The 26,848-nt window shown below is 42.1% G+C and overlaps 1 protein-coding gene across 1 annotated transcript in view; it reads right to left on the bottom strand.

Moving 5' to 3' along the window:
- LOC119442397 (ankyrin repeat and IBR domain-containing protein 1) overlaps positions 1-26,848 on the bottom strand; it is a 79,758-nt gene that overhangs the window by 51,986 nt on the left and 924 nt on the right. The window contains exons 2-6 of the mRNA XM_049662113.1: positions 21,535-21,721; positions 16,831-16,887; positions 10,432-10,557; positions 9,261-9,314; positions 3,793-3,910 (exon numbers count right to left, since the gene is read on the bottom strand). Coding sequence (XP_049518070.1) covers positions 3,793-3,910; positions 9,261-9,314; positions 10,432-10,557; positions 16,831-16,887; positions 21,535-21,721 — 542 coding nt within the window. The remainder of the gene's footprint in view (positions 1-3,792; positions 3,911-9,260; positions 9,315-10,431; positions 10,558-16,830; positions 16,888-21,534; positions 21,722-26,848) is intronic.

The following is a 26,848-nucleotide window of genomic DNA, read 5'->3' as shown; positions in this document are numbered from 1 at the left end:
GCACGTGACTTTCAGAATTATTCAAGGTAACAGCAGTTATTGGTTTGATCTGCTGCTTCAACAGACGAATTAAAGTTTAGAGAAATAATAAAGCCTATAAACCGAATGTCTACGTGTCATTGTTTTACCTCGTACCGTAGAAAGAGAGATGTACTTCCGTTTCATCTGCTTGTTTCCAAGTCGTGCAGTCACGCGCTGAAACTATGTCATTTTCGACCGTCTTCCAGCGCATGATCATGCTCTGTGATCCGCTTGCATCTGCCTCAGTGTTCGTGCAGCAGTGACTTATACTGCTAGTCAGGTGTTCTCGTGCGCTGCGCAAAACGAGACACACGCAACAGCTCGTGCGCGAGACCGTCAGTGGAAGTATAGATGCAAAAAGCGACAGAAAAAAAAAAAAAAGATGCGTCACATGATCCTCCAGCTCCGGTATAAGAGAACGCAGGGAAGTAATTTCGCTTGTGGGGGCTAGACTGGGCAAGTGGAGAGAGTGTCTATGTTGGCAGTGACGCTCGCCTCCTGAAATATTTCTATCTCAGCTATTAATGAACCAATTTTAAAATTTCTTGCAGTAGAATGCTCCACAGAAGGCACGTAACAACTTCCAGCTTATAACCAAAATTTGCTATATGGCCTGGTGAGGGGCCCTTTAAAACTTCTCCTTCATTCATTTTACAATGTGTAACGTGTTGAAATGAAAATATTCATTCAAGTTAGTAGATTGCATGCACATTCTAGAGACATTACTATAATAGCTGTAGTTCTGTGCTCATTCAAAACAAGCCAAGTGACACTAGAAAAAAATTAGAACGCACAGAGAGTGTAATGGCGATCTAATGCATCTGATGAAAGTAATATGTACACCAGTCAGATGGGAAAATTCAGTGATACTTCGAGCAATCACACTTCGCCACAGTGAGTGTCCCTTTGGCGGTGCACTGCTAGACAGCAAAGGAAAATGCTATTCGGGATTGATGGCAGTGTCAATCGGTAAATCACCAGCACAATATATAGTATTTGTTAATTTAGGCAGTATTTGCAATACAACATTAACGTGATCAATCATAACACGCAAAAACAAGATGGCATTGCATCCAAGACCCGACTGACAGGCTGCGTGTTTAGAAGTGCTGAGAGTGGCCGAGCATTAGCGGTTAAAAAGAAAACCACGCAGCTTTCGTTGGCAAAGGAAGAATAGCAGTTTCCTTAAGTGTGACGGCTTAGAACACATGAAATTACCCAAAAAGCTCATCTCAGTAGTGCTGGCCCTATACATTGATTCACTCGCTCAAAGTGACGTTAAATTTGCCCGTCTCACAGGCGTACAATCCTCGCACAGCTGCTCATGTAAAAGTGAACTAGTACTTTATCTTTCAAAACTATAGCAAGACTCGATACAGGCTCAATAAAGGTCCGCCCTTACTGTGACGTCACAATAGGCACAAACATATCATTTCTGCCATTTGTGCAATTGCAGCAGAAGCTAGCTGAGCAAATGCCTGAAGAGTTCATGAGCTTGTTCTCTCTACAAAAGATGCTGTTCCTAACAACATTTGTTACTGACATGACAATCACTTCAGTAAAATGCCCCTACAGGCACTAACACACAGTAGTGTAACCAGTGCTCCATCATCATCATCAGACTATTTTTATGTCCACTACAGGACAAAGGCCTCTCCCAGTGATCTCCAATTACCCTTGTCTTGCGCCAGCGGATTCCAACTTGCACCTCCAAATTTCACCATTTCATCCCCGCACCTAATTTTCTGCCATCCTCGAATGTGCTTCCCTGCCCTTGGCACCCATTCTGTAACTCTAATAGTCCACCGGTTATCTGCCCTATGCATTACATGGCCTGCCCAGCAACATTTTTTTCTCTTAATGTCAACTAGAATATCGGCTATCCCCATTTGCTCTTTGATTTGCACACTGCTCTCTTCCTGTCTCTTAACCTTTGTGCAGTCCTTAACTTGTTTTCAAGCTTTGTTGCTAACCTTTATGTTTCTGCCTCATATGTTAGCACCCATCGAATGCAATGAATGTACGCTTTTCTTTTCAATGACAGTGGTAAGCTCCCAGTCAGGATTTGGTAATGCCAGCCATTTGCGCTCCTACCCATTTTTATTTTTCTGTAAATTTCCTTCTCGTCATCAGGGTCCCCTGTGAGTAATTGACCTAGATAAATGTACTTCTGCACAAACTCTAGAGGCTGACCAGCGATCGTGAATTCTTGTTCCCTTGCCGGGCTATTGAAGGTTACCTTTGTCTTCTGCATATTAATTTTCAACCCTACTGTTACACTTTCTCGGTTAAGGTTCTCAATTATTTATTGTAATTCGTCCCCAGTGCTGCAGAACAGAACATTGTCACCTGCAAACCGAAGGTTGTTGAGATATTTGCTGTTGATCCTCACTCCTCAGCCTTCCCACTCTAAAAGCTTGAATACTTATCCTAAGCATGCAGTGAATAGCATTGGAGAGATTGTGTCCCCTTGCGTGACCCCTTTCTTGATAGGTAACTTTCTACTTTTCTTGTAGAGAAACAAGGTAACTGTGGAATCTTGTAGATATTTCTAAAGATATTCACGTACGCCTCCTGTACTGTTCGATTACAGAATGCCTCCATGACTGCTGGTATCTCTACTGAATCAAATGCCTTTTCATAATCTATGAAAGCCATATAGAGAGGTTGGTTGTACTCCACAGATTTTTCAATTGATTGACGACATAGACATGATCCATAGTAAAATATCCCTTCCTGAAGCCAGCCTGTTCTCTTCATTGATTCAAGTCAAGTGTTACCCTGATTCTATGGGAAATTATCTGATGAATATTTTATACAATACTGAAACTTAATTGCTAATTATAGAAGGACACTCTGTATCCTGTTCATCATTACTTTCGATGAAGGTTAAGCTGCTGCTCTGGGTACTGTACAGGTCAGTACAGAATTCTTCTGCAACCTTTACAATATCATCGAAATTGCTGATGATATTACCCTGCTTATCTTTCACAGCATACATCTTGCCCTGTCCTATACCAAGCTTTCTTCACTTATTTCATGCTGCGGCCATCTTTACCCCTGCTTCCTCAAACTTTCCAATGTTAAACTTTCGAATATCGCTTACTTTCTTCTTGTTTATCAGCTTTGACAGTTCAGCTAATTTTACCTTATCTCCTGGGTTAGACACTTTCATGCTTTGTCGTTTCATTATTAGGTCCTTTGTTACTTAGGAGAGCTTACCCACTGGTTGCCCTTGGTGCCTTACCTCTCACTTCAATTACTGCTTCTGAAATCAGCCTAGTTACGATTTCATTCATTACCTCTATGTTATCATCTTTCTGTTCTAAAGCTGCATATTTGTATGCGAGCACGAGCCTGTATTTGCCTGCTTTTACCCTTACTGAGTCTAGGTTGGCCTGTTTCTTCTTGACTATTCTTGCTCTTTCTTTCTTCAAATTGAAAGCCATCCTAGGCCTCACTAACCTATGATCACTGCCCTTTACGCTACCAAGCACTTCTACATCCTGCACCATGCTGGAATCGACAGAGAGTCTGAAATTTATTTCATTTATTGTTTCTCCGTTAGGGCTTTTCCAGGTCCACTTCCTGTTACTGCATTTCCTGAAGGTACTCATTATTCTGAGTCTATTCCTTTCTGCGAGTTCTACCAACATCTCTCCTCCACTATTCCGAGTGCTTATAGCAAATTATTCTTCAATAAAATACGATTAAGCATATAGATTTTTATAAAGAACTAATGCCAGCAGGATGTGCTGAAATAGTCCATACCATGGCATCGCAGAAGTGCCTCTGCTGTGAACAAAGGCACATGGAGCATATCAGATGTTTCAACAAGAAGAAGATCTTTGGCTTCTTGCAAGTCCTGGGGCCGCAAACCATTGTACGCCTGGCAAAATAAAAATTCAGCAAAATATTCAGAAGGTTTAACTTTAGCCCCATACACAGTTGCGCTCAGTCACAGCAATTGCTCTAGCACAAATCCTGCATTACTTAGCCTGCAAATAAAACGCGTCAAGAGACTACAACAAAATGTTATCATGCTGTTTTTACTCAACAAGGGATCTTGAAGTTTTATTTCGTAGTCTACAAAAGTAATAAGAAATGCTTTATGTTGCACACGTCCGAGTCTGCAATGTCAACAAAAGATGCTGCTATTGCTGCTGAGCACATGATTGAAGGTTTGCAATTTTAGGTGGTGACCGTGTTCTAATGGGGTGGGGGAAGGTGAAAACGCCCATGTACTTGGATTTAGGTTCAGAACCTTCGGTGGTCAAAGCTGATACAGAGTCCTTACTGCAGCAATTTTTATTGTCTAGAGGAATTGGGACTTTGCGGCAATAAACCCACTCAATCAATAAATGAAACGGACACCACACTGCATCATCCGCATTACTTACTGTGCATGTGTGCATGTGCACTTATGTGTAATGAAATTAAAGCAGTGTGGACAGTCATTGAGAATATGCATGAAGGCATATCAGATGGGAAAGCGAGATCAAAAGGAGTTGGACAAACATAACCCACAGTACACAGTGGAGAGCTAGCACGGATATCTAGAAATAAAGACATCTGGTTCCATTCACACTGGACCCACACTCATTTGCAGCACAATGGCTTGCCAGAGTAGCATCCTGCAACACTTCCTAAGCATTGCAAATAAACTTGCCTAGTCACTGCATGAGACTCAGATGAACATCTGAGCAGAGTGTTTTCCTTGTACATTCAGCTGGGAGACCACAGCTGTGCTCAAGAGGCTACTTGCTTTATCATTATTCTCCTCCTAAACCCCATCACCTTTCTTCCAAATTCTTATGCAGGATAAACAAAATCGCTACTAGCTATATTTCTATAGACGTCATTGCCAAACAGTGCACCTGGGAGGTGAAGAAAAAAAAAGTGAAATCATATCACGGATAACTCTTTCCGTACGAAAGAAGAGCTGAGCTCGTCAAGCATGTACTTCAAGAAAGACAAATGACGAGCTCAACTCCTCCAGCGCTGTTGTGTTTTTCCTATAGCCCTCAAAACAATTTGAGCTCATCTGTTGCTCTCTGCATGTTGTAAGCAAGGAGGTGGCAGAAAGAGCCCTTTGAAGAGTGAAGTTGTGAACGGTTTTGCCAGCCATCTATTTCAAAATGGCATCCTCCGAGGAACAAGTGAACGCTCCAACTTGTTTTGAAAAGAAAAGCTTCTTAGAGTGAGAACGATTTTGCAATACAGTGCATTGTGTTGAAACATGTAAATAAGAAACGCCAACACATGTCGTGAAACCAACATGTGTGCAGTAAGGCCCACCATCAGTGTTAAAAAAGGATTTTTTTTTTTTTTGCTGATAAACTTTTACTTTTTCGACACAATTTTTTTGCTTGGCCTTGCTTTACATGATCAACAGAATTGTTTGCACAAGAAAAAGAATTCTGTCTTAAGGGTTTAAGGTGGTGGCACCATCTGGAGCTTAAAAATGATACCACTGTGCCGATACTATGGCTTGAGAGGATTGGGCATTGTGATGTAAATACGCCCCCTTAACATTAAGGTGATGTTGGTGCAAAAGCTTCACATTAAGATGGACATTGCTCCGCATGAGCAGACACACAGCTTTGAGCTGTGTGTCTGTGCTCACGCGGAGATAAAAAGGAGAAAAAGGTTGCGAGGGCACGGCAGTGGCAGTATGTGATTGCCGATAACTGTAGATTTATACAAGGCATGCTTAAAATCTTTTTGTTAAAAAAGATCTGTGAGCAGAGTCCCTTGCTACAAGGCACATTCCACAGCACAGTGTTGTGTGACCCTTATTAATTATAGGGTTTTATGTGCCAAAACCACGACCTGATTATGAGGCACGCTGTAGTGGGGGACTCTGGAAATTTGGACCACCTGGGGTTCTTTAACGTGCACCTAAATGTAAGTACACCGGTGTTTTTGCATTTCGCCCCCATCGAAATGTGGCCACCGCGGCAGGGATTCGATCCCGCGACCTCGTGCTCAGCAGCCCAACACCATAGCCACTGAGCAACCACGGCGGGTTGTTAAGTGACCCTTAAACACCATCTGCATGTACAGGGTGAGTACACCACAGATGAAGTCATTTGCACTAATTTTCTGGTAAAGTTTATCATTGCTGTGATTATATTAGCAGTCAACATGCTGAGGGAGAAGACATGAATGCAATGATTCAGACGTAGTGGAAAATCTGTATAGTGCCTAGTCGGTATAAAGTAGCCCTACCGATGAAGAATATGAATTGGGAAGGAAGACTGTGTCTTGAGAGAAGGGTAACTCACCATCAAAAATACTTTACTGATACATACAGTGTTCTGTGACATGCTTCTTCAAAAAAGTGCTGCTTGAGCAATGATCCGTATTCTTTCATTTCATACCTAAATAAATCTTGGGAACCATTTAACGAATTGTAGAAATGAAAAAAAAAAAAAGAATCATGAGATAAAGCCCTAATTCTTCGCATTCACGAAAATGTTAAAAAAAATTGGCTGCAGCTTAGCTCAGCTAACCCTGGATATGCAAAGCAAAAGCTTGGTTTAGCCTGGTTAAGTCTTGGTTTCACTTGGTTCCCTAGCAAAAATTCTAATAGAAGTTTGTATTAGTCTAATACAGTTTTGTATTAGTTGTATAAGTTTTGTATTAGACCAATAGAAATTTCTATTAGTCGCCTATAAGACCAACAGGCCCTGTGTATTAGACTTATTAGTCTTATACAAACAGTGTTGCGTGTCTACTATTTCTCTACTAGACTAATAGGTCCTATTGGCCTTATACAGATTGTTGCTGGTCTGATACAACATGTATTGCTAGATTCCGCAGCTCTTGTTTGCTGGTGAAAGTTGATGAAAAAGTAGACTAGCGGACCCCGCTTGCTTGCATGGAGAGGTGTTTCTAATTAATCACTGAATCATTAAAAATTCTGCTGTACAATTGTGCAGCAAACTGCGTTCGCACGTTTGCATTAGTTTCAGCGCACTAAGCTAGTGAAACTGGCCATCTCGCAGCGACATACACAAAAGCGACCTGCGCCTACATGGTCTTGCCAATTTTGATTCACTGAGCCTCGTCGCGACGAGTCGTTGAGGAAACAACTAGTGTTTACAGCACAGCGAATACTTCCGCACGAAAAAAAAGAACAACCAGCCGTAATCTCCAAGGCAGAATCGCGGTGCCCGGTCAGCTTACGAACGACGACGGTGCAATAGCAGCAACCATATTTGTTTGCCGCTGAAGTTTCGTCAGTGTTGTATTTTCTGTTGAAGTGCGCATAAAGTAAATGTTAAACTTGTAACATAAATTGCTGACTTGATACCGCATATAAAATGACGTAATATTTATTGACGTCAAAGAGCAGTATCGCAGAGAAGGAACACGGCGGGCGAGAAGAACATAAAACTGCGACCGTAGTCAGCCGTAGTTGCGCACAGCACGTGTGCATGCAATAGCAGCTGCCATGTCAAGACAACGCCTCATCAAGGTGAGGCGTCACACGAGGCGTGCGTGCATGTTAGTGAATGAACGATGGTGTTAGCGCCTGCGCAATCTTGTTCGTGCAGTAGTATATTTGGATTGTTTTATCTATGGCTACTGTTGTGACTTCAAAACAACACAAGGCAACTGTTTTACCCCTGTCCTTCGTGGCTTTGTGGATCTATCAGCGTGTATCAATGTGCAGCGCTTTCCCCGGTGCCGATTTATCATTTCGAGGTAATTATACTTCATATTTATGCTTCTATAGTACAGTATGAAGTGTTTTCTTTTTTTTTTTTTTATCCTGACGGTGGACGTAAGTATTTCTGTACACTGCCATCGGGCCGATTGCTGTGTGCGTTGCAGCATTGCCATGCCTGTTTCTGACAACGCTGTGCAAGATTTCTGTCTAGAGTTCCTTATATCTGCCAACAGTTTTGATGGAACACACATCTTATGTTGATTTTGTGTGCTTTATAATTGTCCTGTCATGCCAGGTGGCGTCATTTTTTATTATGATAAACAGTTTGAGCTAGCATATATCACACTGTCCTAAAATTAGTTTGGTAATTGCGGAGCCACATTGTTCAAATTTGGATGCAAATTTTACCAGCTTAAACGTTTAGCGATAGAACTAGCACCCCTGCTTTTAACTGTTTATATATGTGTGTATTTTTGTGCCCAGGTTTTTTTAACCACTTTCTCACGAGGACGTCACTTTGGTCGAAGTCAACGAAAAGCTCTCAATCAAGATTGCTGACCTGACGAAGATCTCAAAAGATCAATCTGTCAAAATACATGCTGTGCTAATAAATGCTTCTAGCAATTTTACCTGTTTTTCGTTCTGTACCTGGTGCATTGCAACATTTTCTTTCACACCAATAGACCTATTAGACTAACACTAATAGGCCTATTAGACTAATACACTAATAGGCCTATTAGACTAATACACTAACAGACCTACCAGACTAATAGGCCTATTAGACTAATACACCAATATCTATTAGACTAATGCACCAATAGACCTAATAGATTGTATTAGTGTCGATAACCTAATAGGCTATTAGTTTTTGTATTAGAATTTTTGCTAGGTTTAGCCTTTGATTTAGCTGTAATTATTATACTAAGGTATACACTCATCGATATAAGCCAGGTATAAATTATAAGCCGACAAGTCGAAGCGTTTTGCGAGCCGAGCGGATAGCTCTTCCTCAGTCTCCGACGCTAGCTTCGCGCGCTTGGCATTCCGGACCCTCTCCAAGTGAAGCAGTTTGCCGGGCGAAAGACGCGTGTCACACGCCGCTTGCGGCGTGGTAAGACGACGGTAAGACGCCACATGGTGGTCCGACTATAGAGAAAGAAGCACTACCAACTGCGGTGGTTGCTAGGCAATGGCTCCGCTCGCGGTGCTGCCACCAGCCACAGCGAAACGGCGAGAATGCGGCCAGTGTAGCTTTCGCTACAAAAAAAAAAGGTACCATGCATCTGTGATAACTGGCAGCATTTGTTAATCACAACAAAATCGGCAAAAACAAATACGGCTGACAGCACATGCTATGCAAACTGGATATTTTGCTTTCGCTCAGAGATGACCTTGGCAATGTTGAGATGAGTATGCGGTCCTCGTCTCCTCAAACAAGGACAAAAAAAAAGATGTCCTTGCTTCAGACTCTTGGAAAGCAAAGTGAAAAGCAGCATTGGGACTATGTACACGAGCACCCCACTTCAGAAGGACGAACGACACAACATAAACGTTTCAGTACCTTATCAAGCTCGAGTGCTGGGTCTTTGTCCTTTGGCCTGATAGTAACACAGCTCTGAAAGACAAACAAAACAAACTCATGTTCGGCTAGACACGAAAAACGACTAAAAGTTCCCGTGTTAAACTAAAGGCTGGGAGTGGAAACACTGAGGTTTAAGGGAAACAAAAATAATGAGTTCCATAAGTCAACTTGCTCAACTAATGCTTGTTGTGAATATTACATTCCAACTGAAATTCCTTTGCCTTTTTCTATTTCAGTCTGCTTGCAAAAAAATACCCTCACACATGTGCACAATACATTTCAAGAAATAATGCTGCTGCTTCTGGCTGATCCAAGTTCATCTGTTTAATTAGTAAAGGAAACTAAACACAACGTAAGCATTTATTAATCATCCAAGGCATTAAACTCTGGCACCCCAAGCTCAGACTCCATCTCCATTCAACCTTCACAAGCAAGGCTTCAATAACAAAAGGAAATAAAAGCTAGCTAACCACACACAACTGAAAACAATTTAACAATTGAAATAGCGCTATTTCATTAAGATGCATGTCCCTGAAAATTTGGCTGGCTGAATGTCACGTGTTTCAAGTTCTCCAACTTCACAATAGCGTACTTTAAAATTTAAAGGAAGGAAAAATGACTACATAGTTAGAAATAACTAGTTTATGTGTGTACATGTTTTTGTGATAAAAGTAGTAAAAAATAAAATGCGAGGCACTAACTAACACAACATTGCTGGGTAACTGTCACATTAAAGGGTCACTGACAGGATTGTAAAGCATATGCAGGCAACAGGCTAAGTCTAATCTAAGTGATCAACAGACATTTTGATCACATTTTATTGTGTGACAAACAGTAAGTAAGCGCACTCATTACACTAAGTTGACGAAGTCAATTGTCGGCCCAAAAGGTTCAACCAGTAACCTTTAGGCCAACTGGTGCTTCATGCACAGACATCATGGACATACAGGCTCGAAATAAAAATGAGGTGAGAGATTTCCCTTAGCTGCCAGAAAGAAAGCACTTCCCATGGGAAATTAAATTCTACCAAACCTGTTCACGTTCTTTTAACCGTGCCAACTTTTGTTTTAAAATAAAAAATTTTGAACACTAATGCACACAAAAATCCTGAAGGCATGCTAATCGTAACATGTTGTGAAACTCTGCTTACAGAAAAGACCATCTTTGATTCGAGGTAGTCCGCCAAGCTCTTGAAGCCAGCCTTGTCTGCCATCTCACATGCTGTTTGACCCGCGTTGTTCTCAATGAAGAGCGAGACATCATGAGAAACAAGTAGCTGAAAGAAAACACAAAAGGCATGCCAGACAAAGGATGCAACAATCTGTCAATGCTGCTGCCATGTGCATTACGTCCGACTTGGTCAGTACCTGTAATCTTACCTCTATTTAATATCATGCATCCAGAGCAAATGAAATCCCATAGAATTATCGACTACGTACCCCTTTCCATGCGGCACAGATACATGATCTCTTCTTCGAGCGCAGCACAGTCTTCTTAAGCAACCTCTATAAGTGTCACATTTTTCAGTATTTCATGCCTGCGCTTCTAGCAGATTGAATGCTGGTCTGGTAAGTTGCAAGCAAAAAGTACAAAGCTGGCCTGCAGGCCCTCCAATGTAGTACATTCAAATCTTGATAGACCAAACACCAACATAAAAAAAGTAATCAGATATAAAAAAAATTGTGCAGCCACTATGGGAATCGACGTTATGTGAAGCATTTTACAGACAGCTGGCTATGCAGCATTGTTTGGGGTCGCATAAGCATTACCAGGTTGACCAATGTGTTTGTGCAAGTCCAGTATCTGTGTGTGTGTGATACAAGTACAGTGATCTAGGATTAAAGCGGGCGAGTGTGTGACAACAGCAGCAAGACGACGATAACGAAGATTGCATGATTTTTACGAACAATAGAACTGATGTGAACAAGCGGCATGGAGGTGCGAGATGGGTAAGAAATGCAGAAACTAAATGCCCACCGACTTCATGACGTGCATATCCAGAATATATTCAGTTAAAGATAACAAAGATTGCATGATTTTTACGAACAATAGAACTGATGTGAACAAGCGGCATGGAGGTGCGAGATGGGTAAGAAATGCAGAAACTAAATGCACACCGACTTCATGACGTGCATATCCAGAATATATTCAGTTAAAGGAAAGGCATGTCATATGTAATTCAATCCATTATAGTCATGTCATTTATGACATTCATGTCAGTTCCACTTTCTAACAAGTTATATATCAGGATATCCATGACATGAATGAAATGAGATGCATCATATGAATGACATGACATGCATGTCATGATGCGACTGTCATGAATGACATAAATTACATCAGGTGATGGTGCTGTGGTTATTTTTTTAACTGGAAATGTATCAGGATATTGTTGTATTTAGAATACAGAGGAATGATGCATCCGATGCCTGAACATCATCTTCTTTATTTAGTGTCCCCGCGCCACCATCCTCATCTTCTTTCCTATACAACATTTTCCCGGTCAACAAAAAAAAAAAAACTATCGCTTGCGTAACGCATAGTCCCTGAACTTCAATGGAGTTCTTTTAACTCATGCGCTCTTCCGTGGGGGTTGGCCGGTCATTCTGTCCTGCAGTGAAGACGGCTGAGTACTTGAGTCACTGCTGGCTTGTGCTGCTATTTCTTGCCGTGACGTAGATGGACAGTCAGCATGTTGTTCACTCACAGGAAATGCACTACCTTGAAGAGACTCGTCAGGTAGTGGTAGAGTCCATTCTAGAATACCAGGTCGATTGCCTGTGAACTTCTCCACAGCTTCAGGGTGCATCGCTTGAAATTTGGAAGCGTTCCACACTCGACCGTCATCCAAAAGAAATGAAGCTGGCCCTCGTTGCTCAATAATCTGCTTCGGTTTCGAAAAGCGCGAAGATATTTTCCCGTGAACTGACGACTTTCTCACGCGGACGTAGTCGCCGACGGCAAAGTGTCTTGTCCGGGCTCCGCGACGGCAGTCTGTGTAAAGTTTGGAAGATGCTTGGTTTTGTCTGACACGTTGGCGCAGCCATTTCATCGCTTGTGCTGGATTTTCGTGAAATGAAGAATCCGGTAATCCAACAATGCTTAAGCGTGTTCGTGGCAGTCGTCCGTGCAGCAAAACGGCGGATGCAACTCCCGTTGTGGCGTGAGGTGTGCAGCGGTAGACCCCCAAATAGTCTGTCACGGCGACATGGATATCACGCCGCTCGTATACTGCCATCTGGACAACAGATTTGAGGACTCTGTTGAACCTTTCTACAAGCCCGTTTGCTTGCGGGTGATAAACAGAAGAAAAGCAATGGCGTATGCCACGTTCCTGAAGGAATTCTTCAAATTCAGCCGAGCTGAACTGCGGTCCGTGGTCGGAAACTATTTCACTCGGGTAGCCTTCACGAGAAAACACTTGTAGCAGAAAGTTCTTGACTGTCGCCGTAGAAACTTGTTTTGAAAAGAAAACTTCTGGCCATTTGCTGTGATAATCAATAAGCGTCACTGCATAACGGCATTTGATGGGAGCTTGCTCAAATGGGCCAATAATATCAATGGCAATCTTCTCCCAAGGGTTGTCAGGGAAAGCTACTGGTTGCATAGGTGCTACGGTTGGCCGTGCTGATTTGTCACATGACTGGCAAACAACACATGTTTTAACCAGTTGTTCCACGTGGTTATCCATTCGAGGCCACCAGTACAACTCTCGCAAACGGCTTTTCGTACGACTGATCCCCGGGTGTGATTCGTGTGCGACTTCCATCAAACGACGAGTAAGGGTACCTGGAACTACGATCCTGTCACCACGGTAAAGCAAGTCGTGTACAATGGATAGTTCTGCACGTACATGAAAATATGGCATTAGCTCCGCTTCCAGAGATTTTTTATCTGGCCAAGAGGACAAAACAAAGTCCATGACTTTTGCGATTGTACTGTCAGATGCACTCTCCGCTTGTAATTCTGCAATGGTTAACATCGGAGAAAGAAGGCAAACAAACTCATCTTCGGCAACCTCATTAGTTTCTCCTTGCAAAGGCAGCCGAGAGAGCGCATCAGCCACCACATTATCGCTTCCCTTACGGTACTCTACGGTGTAGTTGTAACAAAGAAGTCGCGCTGACCAACGTGAAATTCGCAATGGCCGATGTCCAACACCTTTGGTTGACAGCAAGGTGACAAGAGCACTGTGGTCAGTTCGCAAGACAAAGGGGCGACCCCAAAGGTACACGTGCCAATGTTCACAGGCCCAAACACATGCTAAGGCTTCACGTTCGCCTGCAGAGTACTTCCTCTCTTGTGGGCTCAAGGTACGGGAGGCAAAGGCAACCGTCTGTAGAATTCCCTTGTTATCTTGTTGCAGCACAGCGCCCAGTCCATACCCGGAGGCATCGGTCGTGACGATGGCGGGTAGGTTCGGGTCAAAGAAATGTAGAACCTTGCAAGTTGTCAGCAGTGATTTCAAACGAACGAAACTATCTTCGGCAGCTGGCGTCCAAGCAAATGGCTCGTTGCCTCGAAGCAATGCCCGTAAAGGTTCCACAACATCCGAAAAATGGGGAACGAACTTGGAATAAAATCCCGCCAGACCAAGCAGGGAACGAAGTTCATTGATGTTTGAAGGCGCCGGAGCTTCTTTCATCGCTTGGATAGATGACGCTAGTGGAAAGAGTCCTTTGCCGTTCACAACATGTCCCAGAAACGTTAGTTCCGTGACGTCGAAAACGCACTTCTGGTTGAGTTTCAGGCCCGCTTTAGAAAGTCGTTGCAAAACGATGCGAAGATTTGAAAGATGGTCTTCTCGAGAACGACCATATACGATAATGTTGTCGATGTAGAAAAGTACACCTTTGCACCCTTTCAGTATGAGATGCATCATCTTTTGAAATGCTGATGGGGCTGAAGCCAAACCGAAACATACTCTCTTAAAACAAAAAAGCCCGTCGTGCGTGATGAAGGTAGTCAGATCACGACTCTCAGGATCGAGCTCTAGTTGATGGTAGGCAGACGCCAAATCCAGTTTCGAGAATCGCTTGGCGCCAGCTAAGCTGTGCAGCAGCTCATCTGTCTGTGGTAGTGGAAAGCTGTCAACAATTATAGCTTTATTGGGCTCTCGCAGATCAACACACATTCGTATTGAACCATCCTTCTTGCGAACAACCACTATAGGAGAAACCCACTGAGAGGCGTCAACGCGCTCGATTATGTCTTGGGCTTCAAGTTTCTGCAATTCAGCCGACACTTGTTCCCGAAGGGTAAACGGCAGCCGTCGTAGCTTGCTGGCAACGGGTGGCACGGAATCACGAACCTTAACTTTGTGTTTGAATCCTTTGGCAAGTCCGAGCTGTTTGTCAAAGAGGTGTTCATACTCTGAACGTAGCTCAGCTGGTAATTTAGGAGTGCTGGAGGCTAATGCAAGGCACTGAAGCGATTTACCTTCAATATTCATCTGTAGTGCCGCAATGGCGTCTAAGCCCAGTACAGTGGTGCCTTCAGATACCACATACAGAAGAATACAAGCAGTTCTGTCTTGGAACGCAGCTGAAGCGACAAAACATCCTCGAACTCTTATCTTGGACTTGGAATAGTCGAAAAGCTGCACTGAGGTAGGTTTCAAAGGGTAAGAGCTTGCAAAAAACTGGTGATAGAGTTCTTCAGTCAGGATAGTGACAGAAGATCCCGTATCAACTAGAAACGAGATAGGGTGACCTTCCACAGCGACGGATGCGTAAATGCCATGCTTGTTTCCATTGACAACACAAACTGTTTTTCCGCTACTCTGGGAGCTAGCGTCGTCGTCGTCATCAACTTGTCGAACTTCAGCTGAATATCCAGACGACCTACACATAAAATCTAAGTGGCCAATCTTCTCGCAGCGACGACATCTGCGCTTGCGGGCCTTACATGCAGGACTGTTTGCAAGATGATCAGTCGCTCCACAACGATAGCAAGCTCGAAGGTTCGTGGCACCTTGTACGGGATGCTCAGATGCTTTGGCTTTGCACTTATTACAAGTTGTGCGTTCATTTGGTTGTTCAGAAGACCGAGAAGAGCTTTGCGCGGTTTTAACGTGATGAACTGAAGCCTCGTCGCAAAATTCCTTAGCATGACTCACGGCTTCTTCGTACTGATTAGCTATTGTTATAGCTCGTGAGAGCGTCAGTGATGAGCCCTCAAAAAGTAACCGCTCACGTAAATGATGATTCGTCGTTTTCGAGACAAACTGATCTCGTAGCATCTCATCAGCGAGGCTTCCGAAATTACAGTCTGCAATGAGGATTTGTAAAGCAGAGACGTATTCTTCCGCTGTCTCACCTGCATGCTGAGCACGGCGACTGAAACGTCGAGCCACGATGACGTTGACTGAACGCTTGAAATGATCCGAAAGCAGGGCGATTGCAGAGTCATATGCGTCATTCGTCGACCCGGTGTCACCTGTGCTCGAAGGACTAGTAGCGGGAGCAGAGCCAGACTGCAAGTCCGCTGGCTTCAGTGTAGAGAAGATCCGCTGCCCCTCCATACCAAGGCATGTGAGCAGGATAGCTTTTCGGCGTTCGGCTGGAAGCTCTGAAGCTCCAGAAGCCACCATGTACGTCTGAAAGGCCTGCTTCCACTGGTCCCATGGGACAGCCGGATGACCAGGCGAAGGCAGGAAAGGCGGTGGCGGTTGCAATCCCGGAATGCTCATTGTGGTGATGCAGCAGGAATCACCAGGACTGTTGCACTTGCATGGGTTGAAATCTCGTCGCCAATATGTTGTATTTAGAATACAGAGGAATGATGCATCCGATGCCTGAACATCATCTTCTTTATTTAGTGTCCCCGCGCCACCATCCTCATCTTCTTTCCTATACAACAGATATGTGTCACCAGACATGCGTGCATGACATAACAAGAATGACATGCATGTCATTCATGTGATGACATTTATGTCATGTCATTGATGTCAGGTAATGCACGCATGCCATTCATATTCCGATATATATCGAGTTAAACAACCATGACAGTGTCATGTCATTCATACCATTTATGTCATGACATACATGCAATGACAAGCATGTGATGTCATGACGCCCATGACATGTCATGTCATCCTTGTCACCCATGTCATGTCATCCATGTCAGGTCATGCATGCATTTCATTCATATCCTCATATCTATTGAGAAACATATATATTGAGAAACAACCATGACGGCATCATGTCAGTCCTATATATCACGAAAAATATGTCATGTCACTGATGCCATGACATGTCATTAATGTTATGTATGCATGCATGTCATGCCGATCCACGCCTATACTGATTCATATCCAGTTGAAGAAACGACCACAACAGCATCACGATGGATTGAGGAGGATAGATAGATAGACAGATGGATAGATAAGACTCAAAACGCCTGAAATTCACAATAACTGCTTCACATTAAAATTGTCGGATATAATGAAGTAAATCGACAATGTTTATCGCCAATATCAGCATGTAACAAATATATGCTTATAATGAAGGTATTTTCTTGTTGGATGCAAAAAAATAGACTGACGCACCTCCACACACTTCTTCAACCCACTACTGGCAGCATAGTGCAAGGCAGTGTTTCCATCCTGCAAACAAAGAGAAAACAGTATAAAAGCACAGCAGTGGACCCTCTAAGACTGCTAGTTTTGGTTAATTGAAGGGCACTGAAGATGAACGATAAATCTGGACGAACTGAAGAGAATTTCCTAATCTTATCTATCCAACTGGATTGCATTGGGAATCCTCTGCCACTGTAGACTGCTTTTCAATTTTTTTGCACCAATTCTGCAGAAGTCTGGCTCTATGATTCGAGCAGCGACTGTTTAGCGGAAAAAAACAAAAGAAACTTTGCAGAACAAAGCTGACTACCGTGCAACTTTGCCTCAAGTCAATATTATACTCCACTGCCTCTTGAGGCAGAAGTGGCAAAAGACTGCAAAAATAATAAAAAATATGGCTATTAAAATGTAACAAATCAAAAATTATTTCAAGAGGCTTAACATTTCAAAGCAACTCACAAGCTATGAGACACTGTGTAGGGGGGAATTGGGGGGTACCATTCAATTTCAACAACCTACACGAGCGTTTTTGTGTTCTGCTTCCATTGAGTGTGGCCACCATGGCCTAAATGTGACAAATCAGAGGGCAACATGAATGCATGTATTGAGAGTACACTGCATGCAGGCAGTGGAAGAAAACATTTTGAGAGCAAGACCAGGCTTCCTTGAAGAAAGAAATAAAGATAAAGAAGCTATACAGACATGCAGAAACACAAATCTTTACATGGACTTGGACATTGATCACCACCAATTCTGCAGCCAAATATCATGAGCAACTATATTACCCATATTTTTCACACTTCAAGCAACCTTTAGGCAAATGAGTTTACTATCAGGGCCCGAGGAAATCCCTCTCTGGACTATTGCACATTGGTATGAAGCACATTTGCTATTGCTGTCCCTTATGCTTTTAAAACAGCAGATGCTCATGGGGGCTCACAACAGTCAAGAGCACATTGCGACAATGCCCAGGGAGCTCTCGATGCAAAGATCAATAGCTCAGCACTGACAAGACATCTCCGAACTGGCTTGTTTTTTTTTTCTTGTTTTTTTTGCATTAAATAAAGGCTCAAATGTTTTAAACCTTAAAAAAAGGTACTGAGAAACGTTGGAGCGCCCCAAAATTATTGACTTTGACACTTGTTTTAACAAAACAGTTTCGGTTTCAGTAGCCAGGAGGTGGATGCGCATCATTCAATCATGATCCATTAACTCACTCCACTCCTGTGATCCCTGGGGCTGCCACAATAATGACATCACAATAATGTTCATGGCACAAGATTTGGCATTTCTAGATAACTTTATTATCAAATTAAAGTATCCTATAAGTGTCCCATAAGCTTTGTACTCGCCGAGCATGATCCTTTTATGTATGAGAAGCGAGCTTCCACAACTTCAGAAATATCTGTGTGTACTCCTTTGAAGTAAAATGCCTAGTCCACCAAGCTATTTGAGGAAATCTGTTCCGATTACATAATGTCCTTGGCAGGCAAGCTAAGTGCCCTAGGTTCCCATTGAACATATTGTACACATTTCCTTGCACTGCAGTACACTGGTTGCAATGTCCTGCTTTTACTATGATGGTATAGCATGATACTCAAGCAATAGATCTGGAATGCATGCAATTTGCTTGGCGCCATAGCTTATTATGGTGATGTATTCTGTTGCATGCTCAAAAATGGTCACTGGAATGTTGAAAAGCAAGCAATAGGTTGACAATAGGTGGTGGCTTTTCCCTTCCCAGAGAAATTTGGTGAAAATTAGGGTTTGCACCATTCAAACAGCGCCCAGAAGTACACAATGCACTGCTGCAAGATATGTAGCATAAATTTCGGTTGCCGTGCTCGACAGTGCTTAAAGAAATGCCTAGACAACGAAAGCACATTCGAAAAGCCCATGAAGTCTGTGCAGTTAAAAAGTGGCAATTTAGTGGTAAATGCAAGAGAAATACGTTTGGCATTATGTTGCACCTCTTTGAGGTTCCAAGTCATGATGTAAACCACATTCACCACACTGCAAAGTGTTGTTCAAGAGCACATTTGACACAGATCCTGCCTCTCTGAGGAGCAAAGTGCATCTGATGGTGGTACGAAGCAGACCGCCGTCAGATGCACTAAACATATATATATATATATACACATCCCAGGGTTACTTCTAGTAGTAAAACATAAATACCCCAGAAAGTGGATGGGAAAACGGCGCCGCGGTAGCTCAATGGTAAGAGCATCGCACGCGTAATGCGAAGACGCGGGATCGTTCCCCACCTGTGGCTAGTTTCTTCATCCATTTGCATTTTCCATTAATTTATCAGTTCTTTAAGCTAAGCAACAACTAAAGTGAAAGGGTTCTTTCCATAGTGTAAATTAGTCAAGAACACTCCAATAGTCACATGCTTAGATTATCATATTTTGCTCATTGCACAAAGTGAGCAGTAGGTGCTGCTGGTTCACTTTGTTGTCCTTGCAAAATAGGAGATATGTCAAAGTGAGGCTTTGCTGCCTTTTTTTGAAGTAGGTCACTTCTCACGATTTTACTGAATTTCTAGGTTAGTAATGATGTCCAATTTTAAATATAGTGCGACACTCCTACATCAAAAATGGCTCATCAGTGGTGGTAGCTGTTGCATCTACAGCATCTTAATAAATGTACTTTTTGCTGTGAATGCTAGAATACATTTTACTGTGGTTACCATTCAGCTTATTAGTCTACAGCTTTACATGCTTTATGATGGTCTAGACTTTCATGCTAGTATGCAGAATTATGGATGCAGTGAGGGCTTTCAACGCTTCATCTGAGAGCTTCGACAAAAGACACCTACGAACCGTAATAAAACTCAAGTAATATGAACCATTATTGGGACTCATTTTGTTGCAGATAAGGTGTGTTATTAAGAAAGTGCAATATGACAGAAATCAAATGTTGCTTGTATAACACAACATAGCAGCATAAATAAATGTAATTTGTAGCAGACGTGCTTAAATTGTGTGCAGTGAATAGTACTGGAGAGTGGCCTAATGGGTGTGATGTTGGAAGTAAACTTTCTGACCACTGATGGGCTTAAGTTGATTTCTACTGTGTGCCTCAGTCCATTTGAATTGACAGTACACTTCAAGCTTCACATTAGGAGAAGGGATATCAACAGGTTTTGTAAACGACTTTGTGAGTGGTATGCTTTGAATGTGAAAATGCCATGAAGCTTGTTAGTGCATGTGAAGCCATACAAAGTCAGACGCTGAAACTGTTCCCTGATGCATGATATTTCTGTGCCTATACTAATTGGATGCGCACTAATTGGATCTCATGTAGGGCTTCTCATCTCTTTTTTTGTGTGTGTCTTAAGGCTACTGACGTAGTGGCTTGCAGATTGCGGAACATTCTTGCTGCAGACTTACTGGTGTTTTAGGGACTTTATATTGTTTCCCAACTGGCAAATGCAAGCTAACTTTAATTTTCTTCTACGTTCTCACTGAGTGAAATAATAACTGCAGTGTAAAATTTGTCGCAGATAAGTAAGCATAAGCTATAGTGTGCAGCATTGCCCAGGTGGCATGCCCTGTGGCTTGCACAGCTATAGCTAGGCAATTATGCTCGATGGTCACAATGTTTTGGTTTAGTTACAAGCATCTGATTGAATGTTACCAAACTAAAACTTAATTTTCTAGCAGGTTTAGCTCACAAGCAGGCTGGCAAGTTCTGAATAAAAATTTGACAGAAGGTAGAGGTGTGCAAACATTCAAAATTTCGAATACGAATTGAATAATAGTCCTTGTTGTTTGATATGTGTTCAATTAAAAGAATTTACTATGTGAAAGTATCGAATATTCGTGTCTGTTTGCATATAAGGGATAACGAAACTTATTGTGGTCTTAAAGGAGAGTGAGTGATGCAAGTTAGGACTCTTTCGAATGATTCTAGTGCAGAATAGCCACCGTTGTTGAACAGAAGCCCCAGTTCCTGAGTGAACACATGGGGTGGATAGCACCTTCTCATTAATGTCCAGTCATTCAGTAACAGTGCCAATAAGAGCTGTCTCTCATATACAAGCTCCTCAGTTGACTGGACAACCAGTTGCGAATTTCATTGCATGCATATGGTTCAGGTATTGTGAATAGGCCTTTTTCTTTTTTTATTGCATTAGCATTAGGAGTGTAAAAGTGGAGGAAAAAAATGGATGTGAAGGGTGGTGAAGCCGGTCACATAGTGTGTGCGTATATATATATATATATATATATATATATATATATATATATAATATGAACGAGAAGAAAGGTAACCGAGGGGCCCGATTCTTAATAATCATAAGAAGCCAACAAACAAAGACACCAAGGACAGCATAGGGGAAATTACTTGTGCTTACTAAATTAAATAAAGGTATGAATGGTGCATGTGCAGGTCACATGTTTTCACCATAGCCTGAAGCATGTAGACTTGCTCAAAAAAATGAAATAGGATCCTGAAACAGTGGCAGCGATATCTTGGCGAGTCAGTACAAGCTTAAAAGTAAAGTAACAGTCCACACCTGCATGTGATCTTCCATCCGTTACATAGTTTGTACTGTTACTTTACTCCTGCACATGAGGTCACACTTGAGAAAACCAACCCACAATTCTGGAAACTTGCTCCAATATGTAACAGCCGATACTACACACACAAACACAAACAGAGCTTGCTCACATGATCTTTCGCATCGAGGTCTAAGACTTCTCCATCGTAGCCACGCCACTGAATGAGCAGGCTGAGGCAGGCCACTCTGCGCTCCACTGCAGCTGAGTGAGGACTGCCACGGCTGGCACAGTGAAGTGCAGTTTCTCCATGCCCTGACTGGATCGTTGGGTCGCCCTGCATCTCCCGTAGGAAGATCCTGCCAACACAAACATAAAACAAAGCTCTGTGCCCTAATCCGTGCAAGTCCATGCTTTAAAGTAATGCTTTGTTTATGGCACACATGACCACTGAAAGTGCAAATACATGATTGTCATGTCCCAAGGCAAAAGGCAACCATAAGTCACCTGACAAAGTCCCTAGCACAAAAGTGTCATCAGACACAAATATGTTAAGTTTGTGAAGTAAACACATAGTGTATAAGCATTTCATATCAAGTTATGCATTTCATACCATGCATGCACCATCACCATGCATTTCATATCCAGTTATCACAGGAACACCAAGAAAATGGTTAGAATTCGTTCAAGAAGTTTACATACTGACCTGTCGATGAGCACTAGAAAAGCAGCCCAGTTATCATAGGAACACCATGAAAATGGTTAGAATTCGTTCAAGAAGTTTACATACTGACCTGTCGATGAGCACTAGAAAAGCAGCCCCCCATTTCTTGCAGTCACATTACATAGTACATGTGAAAGCTACCAAACCATGTCTCTAAACTTAACTTTTTTGTAGTTGTACAGTGACTGTGAAATGGATTCGGCATTCCAGAATAATCACTCGCGCTCACTAACATTCAAGAATTTAGAACGGCATTTGCATCACCCGCACAATCTGATTAGATAAAACTCTTTCGCTACAGAATCCAGCACAAAATTTGAGAATTTACGGTCTTGCGCCGAATGACAAATTGGTAACAGTGACAATCGGGTAAAAGACACTGTCACTGTAAAAATCACAATATGACAATATGTTTAATATAACTGAATACAGTAGCACTAAGAGCAATATATCTGTCATTTATGAAGCCAATATATATATATAGGAACTGTCAGAATCATCATGCTCAACAGAAATCACACCTGATGGAAACAGAGCCTGTAATTTTCTATTAGGTTCACAGCTTGTATTGCAGTTTACATGATCTGCACTTTTTTCTTACAAAGGTAATAATTGGCTTTATTTTCTCAACAGAACATTAAAACAACATGAACGTGCATAAATCTGCACATGGCCAGCAGAAATGATTTCCTCAATTACCTTGTCCCATTGAGCTCATTTGTACAACGAAAATAATTCTTTGAACGGTAGTGTCCTGCACTGTATTTTTGCAAGAGAAAATCTACAAGCCCATCTTTGTCACCAAAGGAATCGTAACAGGAGTTATCTTCCTCCATATGCAGCTAATTCCATGGCCGACTCCCATGTTCGGCTGAAGAGAGCTTGCAGTAGGGCACCTCCCAATGTATTTTTTATCTTTAATTAGACCCTGAAACGATTTTGATGATTTTGTACAAACGCAATGAGTCGTTAAGGTAAGTCCCTCTGACCATTAAGTGACACATATATGCGGTCCGCATAAAGCGTGCAATTTATTTTAAGGTTTTAATAATGTGCATTGCTACCGACCACAGCGGCACCGCTCCCCTGAGTTTTCAGCTGCCCCACCCTAATTGACGTGTGTCGCCCACCTGACGTCAGTTGGCTGAGCTATCCAATTGGCTACCCAGGTCGCGTCATCAATAATATTTCTGACCTTATGGTGAACAAGTGTTGTTCGTAATAGTTAGAATGTTAGTCAATATGTTTCTATTAAAAAAAAAGTGAGAGAGAGAGAATAGACAACAACAATTTATTACTACACTCAAGCACTTACAGCACACAGCAAGTGTCATCTGCTCGTGTTACAACGTGCACCGTGTTAACGCGAGCTGAGCGGTCAGTGTTGGTCTCGAGCTTTATTTCTGCAAGGGCCATGGATCACCCTTGTTACATTGTAGGCTGCTAATCTAGCGAGTGGCAACATGTCAAGCTGCGACATCATGTCCCTCTGCAAGGCAACATGTGAGCGGAGTGGCTGCAGCGCACTGGGCTGTCGGTATCTGATAGGCACCAGCATCTACCCGCTTGTGGCTGTCATTTCACACCAAAGGATTACTATCACAATAGAAAGTTTAGCATGTTCGGTATTCACAAGCACAAGAGGACTGGGCGTTTTACCGGATGAACGGAGGCACAAACGTAAATGGCATGCACGGTACCAGCCACCTGGTGGCACAGAGCTCAACCAGACAAACACACAGAGCTCAATCAGACAAACACACACACATAGCCTAATTAGGCTTTCTGTAGCTTGAATAGTCTTCGTTCAGTCTTGCCGAAAAGTAGAAAACAAAGGGACTTTTAAGCACACCTTTTATACAATTTTTTATAAGGAACATAGGAAAACCGCTTAATCTAATCTTTAAAAATGGTAGAATGCCGAAAACTAGCTGGAATATCCTTTTAGAAGTCATCAATATTGGGAAAAAAATTTCAAAGTTGTAATGCATGTTTTTTCTCCGATTCTAAGAAGTTAGCTCAAATGCACATAATGATATCATAAGAATATTACAATTACAGATATCGCCATTCTGTGCATCTTAAAGAAGTGCAACAAATTTTGTTGGAATAAGTTGAATAGAATTGTAAAAAAAGTGTGCACAAACTTCGAGAAATGCTAAAAAAAATGCAGAAGGAGAATACTTCAATTGAAAGTTTGAAATACATGTATTCATGGAAAATGAAGTGAAGAAGGATGGAACTTCTGAAGCAGAGAAATAGTATGTGTCAATTCAATTTTTCTACACAAAGAAGCAGAACCCCCGTTCAAAGATTTCAAAACAATTAAAAACAAAAATAAAATATTGCTGAAAACAACTCAACTGTTCCACCCGCATGTCCCCAAAGGCATCGTCATAAATGTATAAGCCTGTGCATCGGCTTCTTTGGGCGTTCAACATTCACATGGTCTTAATACAACTATTACTTTCTATTATAAATTTTTTGTTGTTAATAAAAAAGGTCAAGCCTTCTCGTGCTATCTTTCATCTAGATGTAGATTAAAGCCACAGTCCACGACTCCAGTGGCAAGCATCTGACACAAAACATGCTCCAGCAGATCTCAAACTATCAGCAGAATGTGCTTATGACGAATGTGCTTATGCACAAAAGTTCCAAGAGCTTCACTTGCAGTTTTAATTTATTCCTTCATATAATAATTAATGCTTTGGCAATTATGAAATATAAAAGAAACCAAAAAATACATTGTCGCCAACTGTATTAGGATCGCTCTTCTTACATGTGTTTTACTGCTCTGTGTTTAATTTTATCAATGCAACAGATGAATAAAATGAAGATCCCTTGTGCTAGCCCTGTGTGAATAACTATACAGAGGAATAAAAAAATGCATGCTGCGGAAATAGAGTAGTCTTCACATTTCTTCATATTGCACAATGCCAAGCAATCAGCCTCACTACACAGGTAACTTTCTCCAGCTAAACAACACAATTACAAATGACAGTAAAATTCATCAGTACGAGCCAACAGCTGTGCAAAGCCCATCTAATTAGCATGGTGCAACTCCGCTTCTGATTTCAATCATGAGAGGCCACATGAGCAGCAAGAAAGGCTCTTAATCCCTTTGTGCATGTCACTTTTCAAAAGTTGCATAAGATGTACTTTCCCATTAAACAAGTCCTATGACATGTTTGAGTGACCATTAAAAATGCAGATCATTAGATGTACCCCTGTAGCCTGTCAGATCTTATTGTGAGGCTTCTGATCAATTACAGCTGTATGAAAATTTTTAAAGAAAGCTTGCAGAAAACAAGTTTACAAGGTGTCTTTTCATTCATTCATGAAAGCAAATTGGATAAGCATAATGCAGAATGTAGGCAGAACAATCACGGCTGCTGCAGTGCATGATGTATGCGAGATGGGCATGTGTAGTTTTTTCTGCTTTGAAAAAAAGCCAAATATAAAAGTTGTTCTGCTTCTTGCCGCAAACATACAACTTCTCCACATGAAAAGTGTTCAAGAGTGCAGTGTCCACATTCTTCGAGAGATAAAAATAAATAACAAATTATAACATTGCGGATCTTTACCTGAACAACAAATAAGTGTTCTGTTGAGTACTTGAGTACTTCTCACATATGATTACAGCTATCCGGAGAAGGCAGGCATTTTAAGACTCCAGTAACAGGAGGAATTAAGAGATTGTGCATTCCGAAAGCATAAGGCCGAGGGGTGTGCACTCTCACCTGCTACTTTCAACAAGGAAAAGTTGTTGGTGGGAGCAAATACCACAATAAAAAATGTTGAGGGCAGAGGAAGAACTTATTTTTAGAAGCACAGACAATGTGGCATTACTAAAGCCATATCCGGTCTGTTGTGCTTCGTAGAATGACAACCTTTATTGCTTGTTTTGCACACTAGGATAACAATACAAGTCCACAATAACATTCCTGAATCAATGCCTAATTGCTGAGGTGAATAAGAATTTCTCGACACCTCAGTGCATCTCAGGAAAGCGGCCAGAATCTTCTGTTGTATGCAGGGCAAATGCAAGATATGTCCTGGACAGCGTCAAAATTTAAAGGCTACTGAATTCCTACCAGATGAAAGAAGTCATGCAATAGAACTTATCCGCACTTCGGTGTTTACAAACAAAACAGCAATGCCGAGGGGTACGTGGGCATGCAGTATGTATGAGGTAGCCTAGTATTTATTAAATGCAGGAATTCGCCAAGTGTACTCAGCAATTAACACTCCCCCCGAACGATTATAACCACTTCCGTTTCCCTCTTATTAGGGGAAAACAACAAATGCAGGAACCGATCGAGCAGGCGCAAACGCGCAGCGCGACTAGAACGGACGGTCTTGCAAGCAATGTATACGTACGCCGTGCACAAAGCTTTGTTGGAATTTCGCATCGACCACCTGTTCGTGAAGTGCGCATCAAATTATCACGGCAGGCACGACGCTTAGTAAGGAAACGTCGCGCGTGCACTAAGAACTAAGCGCTTTATCCGGTTAAGCCATGGCTGGCGGTTAAATTTAGGGTCAAGAATACTTGTTTATTGCATTACTTCATACAGACAGGCACACCACCGCGGTGCAAAAAAATAACATGTGTGTGTTTGTGTGTGCGAACGCGCGCGAGTGTGTGTGTGTGTGTGTGTGTGTGTGTGTGTGTGTGTGTGTGTGTGTGGATGGGGGAGGGGGTAATAGAAAGAGCGAAAACACGTTATATTAACGCCTAATGATGAAAGAGTTTCAAGCG

The sequence above is a fragment of the Dermacentor silvarum genome, chromosome 2, assembly GCF_013339745.2.
Source record: "Dermacentor silvarum isolate Dsil-2018 chromosome 2, BIME_Dsil_1.4, whole genome shotgun sequence".
Classification (NCBI taxonomy): domain Eukaryota; kingdom Metazoa; phylum Arthropoda; class Arachnida; order Ixodida; family Ixodidae; genus Dermacentor; species Dermacentor silvarum.
This window is presented reverse-complemented; position numbering and strand designations above follow the sequence as displayed.